This window comes from Babylonia areolata, chromosome 1, assembly GCF_041734735.1.
Source record: "Babylonia areolata isolate BAREFJ2019XMU chromosome 1, ASM4173473v1, whole genome shotgun sequence".
In the NCBI taxonomy this organism is placed as follows: domain Eukaryota; kingdom Metazoa; phylum Mollusca; class Gastropoda; order Neogastropoda; family Buccinidae; genus Babylonia; species Babylonia areolata.
Genome location: NC_134876.1, coordinates 64,024,309 through 64,029,308, shown reverse-complemented (window position 1 = coordinate 64,029,308; position 5,000 = coordinate 64,024,309). Strand labels below are relative to the sequence as shown.

General features: G+C 44.8%; 1 protein-coding gene across 2 annotated transcripts in view; it reads left to right on the top strand.

Moving 5' to 3' along the window:
- Positions 1-2,377, top strand: part of LOC143285504 (short-chain dehydrogenase/reductase family 9C member 7-like) — a 36,558-nt gene extending 34,181 nt beyond the window's left edge. Inside the window, exon 7 of one of the 2 annotated variants that reach the window (XM_076592849.1) lies at positions 1-2,377. This exon is cut by the window's left edge and continues 273 nt beyond it. In XM_076592849.1, the coding sequence (XP_076448964.1) occupies positions 1-82 (82 nt within the window). In that variant the 3' untranslated portion in view covers positions 83-2,377. The other variant, XM_076592841.1, reaches the window with a different exon arrangement.
- The last annotated feature ends 2,623 nt before the right edge of the window (positions 2,378-5,000 follow it).

Genomic DNA, 5,000 nt, shown 5'->3' with positions numbered 1-5,000 from the left:
GACGGACCGGATCTTCTCGGCCACAGTTCCCAAGGTCAAGCCCCGCCTGGTGGTGCGCCAGGAGTCGTTCAAGCAGAACTGACACTGTGGGTGTGGGGTGGGTGGGTGGGTGGGGCGGTGCTTGTGTGTTCTTGGGGCCAGCGGAGTGGTGCTGTGTGGATGAGGACTCTGTGTGGCGTGGTGTAGAGTTGGGGGGGCGCTGTGGAAGAACACCCTGTGGTCTGGTATACAGTGGGACTGGCTTACGGTGAGTGGGAGGGACACTGTGGGACTCTTGTGGCCTAGCACGCAGTGGGACTGTGCTCTGACATACAGTAGGATCCAAGGGCTGGTATACAGTGGGACACTGGCTGGCATACAGTGGGACGCAGTAGGACACCGTGGCTGGTATACAGTGAGACACTGTGGTGAGACTTAGTGGTGTGGCGTGCTGTGGGACACGGTGTGAGAGATACAGTTTGCACATTTCGCAACAGTACAGCACTGCAGTACAGTGCAGTAACGTAAAACAGTCTATCAATGCTTGCAATGCTGATACCCTGGAGCCAATTGCATTGCTCGGACGGAAGAGCCTAGTATGGTCGTAACCCGCTACTAACTGTGTGTAGTATGGAACTGACCAATAGCATAGTTTGGTCAACGTAGGCATTTAGTCACGTGTAACTGTCAAAAAGTTAGAACCAAGCAATGCAACTAGCACCTGGTGAGCGCCTTCCACAAACTACGGTTTTTTTGTGTTTTTAAAAAAAAAATTTTTACATACCAGAATTGTTTCAAATAGTAAACGAGATGTTCACAGTGTAGCCTGTTCAGTTATCTTACAAATTAGGAACATACCAAATGAAGTTACCCAATACAACCATATGGAGAGGGAGAAGAACCTTGTGTTTTAGTGTAATGACAGATGATATACCCATCGTCTGGAAATTCTGTGCTTGGAATATTGCGTGGGTGTCTTTGTTTCTGTTGTATTGTGTGTGTGTGTGTGTGTGTGTGTGTGTGTGTGTGTGTGTGTGTGTGTTTCTTCCTTCTCCCTCTGACGTCACCGCCATTCTTATTTCATGTCTTGTCTGTCCGCTTATCTGCTTTTTGTGGGTTTACGAAAAGCGAGAATGTCTGTATCTTGGCCAGACTTCTTCATGGGGTGTTTTACTGGAATGTTATTTTTAGAGCCCAGGAAACAGGAGCTGTGTCTTTTAGCACCTCTGTGCTGTGTAGTTTGTAGGTGCTGGTGGTTTTTTCTTTCTTTATACTCTGGTTAGAAATGGAGTAATAGGCATCGCCAAAAGCGTATCCTAGATTTATATCTTAATCACTGCCACTATTAAAGTTCCTTTCCATTTTTCTGTCTGTTTGGTTTTTTTTTCTTCTCATTATTGACAGGCGTTTGTACGAACCGTTAAAAACAGAACCTAAAACCGTATAATCGTTATTTCCAAAGCAATATTTAAGAGCATCTGTAAACACTTTCTCATTAATTTTCATGAAATATTTTTATATCACGTGACATCATGTCTTACCTTATACGCAGTCACGATCTCCCAGGTCAACATATGTGCAGACCTGCTTGTGCCTGAGCCCCCTTCGTGTGAATACGCATGCAGAAGATCAATTACGCACGTTAAAGATCCTGTAATCCATGTCAGAGTTCGGTGGGTCATGGAAACAAGAACATATCCAGCATGCACACCCCCGAAAACGGAGTATGGCTGCCAACATGGCGGGGTAATACATGTAAAAGCCCACTCGATCGTGTACATACGAGTGAACGAGGGAGTTGCAGCCCACGAACGAAGAAGAAGAAGAAGAATACGCAGTCACTTCTGACTATCAAAATGAATGCTCCAGGATGAATATTCACCAACTTAGTGACCCATTGCAACAGGAACGCCAACCCCCTCAAATATTCGGGTAGTTTTAGCATATTTCATTCACGTCATTTATTTAGGTTGGTGCAAGAACCAGTAGTGAATAACAGATAAAGTGGATGTGATTGAAAACCATCAGCAACTGAACTTAAAGGTTATGTGAAAAACAACCTTTCTACAGTGCGCTCTTTTAGTAAAGTGAAGCTCAATGCGCTTCACAAGAAACGCAGCTGAATTGCAACGAAAACGAATATGACTATAGCGCGCGCGCGTGCGCACACACACACACACACACACACACACACACACACACACACAGTTTCAGTTTCAAGGGGGGTGTCGGATGGTGCGGACATCCGACCATATACGCTACACCACATCTGGTGGAAAATAGAGCAGATGCCTGATTTTCACATTAGACAACGTATTGATGAGGCCTTGAGACCATATGTTTAGTATTAGAATAAATAAATGAATAAATAAATAAACAGATAAATGAATAAATGAATTTATAAATCAATAAATCAATCAATAGTTAAAAACACACACACACAACAACAACAAACACACACACGCCAAACACACACACACACAAACACAACACAACACAACACACGCCAAACACAGACACACACACACACAACACAACACACGCCAAACACAGACACACACACACACACACACACACAACACAACACACACAAATACACAGAAAAACACACACACACACAAACACACACACACGTATATATGCACACACACGCATACACACACACACACACACACACACACACGTTTTTGTTTTCATTAGCATGCTTTTGTACTGTTATGTAGATGTTTAACTCACTGTTGTAATTCATGTCATAATTCACTGTTAGTCACTGCAGTTTTCCACTACTCACTATAGTCATCCCACCACCTCTTCTCATGTACTCTACGCCTCATCTCCTATGCGCACATACTTTTTTTTCTTCTTCTTTTTTTTTTTTTTTTTTTTGGGGGGTACCTGTCTAATATCACTAAACAGAGAAAAGACGTTAAACTAAACTAAACACACACACACACACACACACACACACACACACACACACACACACACATGCCAAACAACACACACACAATCATTTTTCCCAGTACGCACTCAAGACCGAAACACGTCACACGCCGCTAATACACAGACAGTCCACAGTACAGGGCAAGGCAAAGCAAAGACGGAGGAAAAAAAACGATGAAAAGTCACCCTCACCACCACCACCACCACCCATCACCACCACCCCTCTTTCCCCCCAACCCCCATCGCTTGAACAGGCAGGCAGACGTGGAGAGTGGGTTTGAAAGGTGAAGTGGATCGCGCGTGACGAACAACACGTGGCAGCGAATTGCATCAGTAGTGAATTGCATCAGTAGTGAATTGCACCCAGCAGTGAATTGCATCAGTAGTGAATTGCATCAGTAGTAAATTGCACCAGCAGTGAATTGCATCAGTAGTGAATTGCACCCAGCAGTGAATTGCATCAGTAGTGAATTGCACCAGTAGTGAATTGCATCAGTAGTGAATTGCACCAGTAGTGAATTGCATCAGTAGTGAATTGCACCAGCAGTGAATTGCATCAGCAGTGAATTGCACCAGCAGTGAATTGCACCAGCAGTGAATTGCATCAGTAGTGAATTGCACTAGCAGTGAATTGCACCAGCAGTGAATTGCGTCAGTAGTGAATTGCACTAGCAGTGAATTGCACCAGCAGTGAATTGCATCAGTAGTGAATTGCACTAGCAGTGAATTGCACCAGCAGTGAATTGCGTCAGTAGTGAATTGCACCAGCAGTGAATTGCGTCAGTAGTGAATTGCACTAGCAGTGAATTGCGTCAGTAGTGAATTGCACTAGCAGTGAATTGCACTAGCAGTGAATTGCATCAGTAGTGAATTGCATCAGCAGTGAATTGCACCAGCAGTGAATTGCATGAGCAGCGAAAAGAAAACAGAAGAACTGAAAAAGGGCCGGGCAGCAGGGCTGGGTCACCGGTTGCATGAACGATCTTATCTGCCGCTGAGTTTAGCTGAGCCTTCAGGATGTTCCAAAGTCCACACTGAGAATGAGTGAAGACAATAATTATAATGATAACAATAATGATTTTATATATAGTGGTGTTCTGTCAGGGCACATAGTGTATAATGTGGTGTTCTGTCAGGGCACACAGTGTATAATGTGGTGTTCTGTCAGAGCGCACAGTGTATAATGTGGTGTTCTGCCATCCACACAGTGTATAATGTGGTGTTCCGTCATGGCACACAGTGTATAATGTGGTGTTCCGTCAGGGCACACAGTGTATAATGTGGTGTTCTGTCATGGCACACAGTGTATAATGTGGTGTTCCGTCAGGGCACACAGTGTATAATGGGGTGTTCTGTCAGGGCACACAGTGTATAATGTGGTGTTCCGTCATGGCACACAGTGTATAATGTGGTGTTCTGTCAGGGCACACAGTGTATAATGGGGTGTTCTGTCAGGGCATACACTATTTAATGTGGTGTTCTGCCATCCACACAGTGTATAATGTGGTGTTCTGTCAGAGCACACAGTGTATAATGTGGTGTTCTGTCAGGGCACACAGTGTATAATGTGGTGTTCTGTCATGGCACACAGTGTATAATGTGGTGTTCTGTCAGGGCACACAGTGTATAATGTGGTGTTCTGTCATGGCACACAGTGTATAATGTGGTGTTCTGTCAGGGCACACAGTGTATAATGTGGTGTTCTGTCAGGGCACACAGTGTATAATGTGGTGTTCTGTCAGGGCACACAGTGTTTTACGTTGTGTCCACACACACACACATACACACACACACACACACACACACACACACACACGCACGCACGCACGCACACACACTGATGGGTGAATACAGAACCATTCATACCTTTCACAAACTTTCTCACTCCACCCGCTTGTGAACGGGTACTTGACTTCGATTGTGGAAGGTTCAAACGGCAGACGAAGAATGGGCACCGCCTTCCAGTGCCGGCAGATCCCCCGAAAAACTGAAGTCTGATTTCACAGCCCTGCTGGATTTGAAAAGCTCTGGGAACAATAACCTTTTCAACCACACTGACAGATTTCCAAATGGGATTT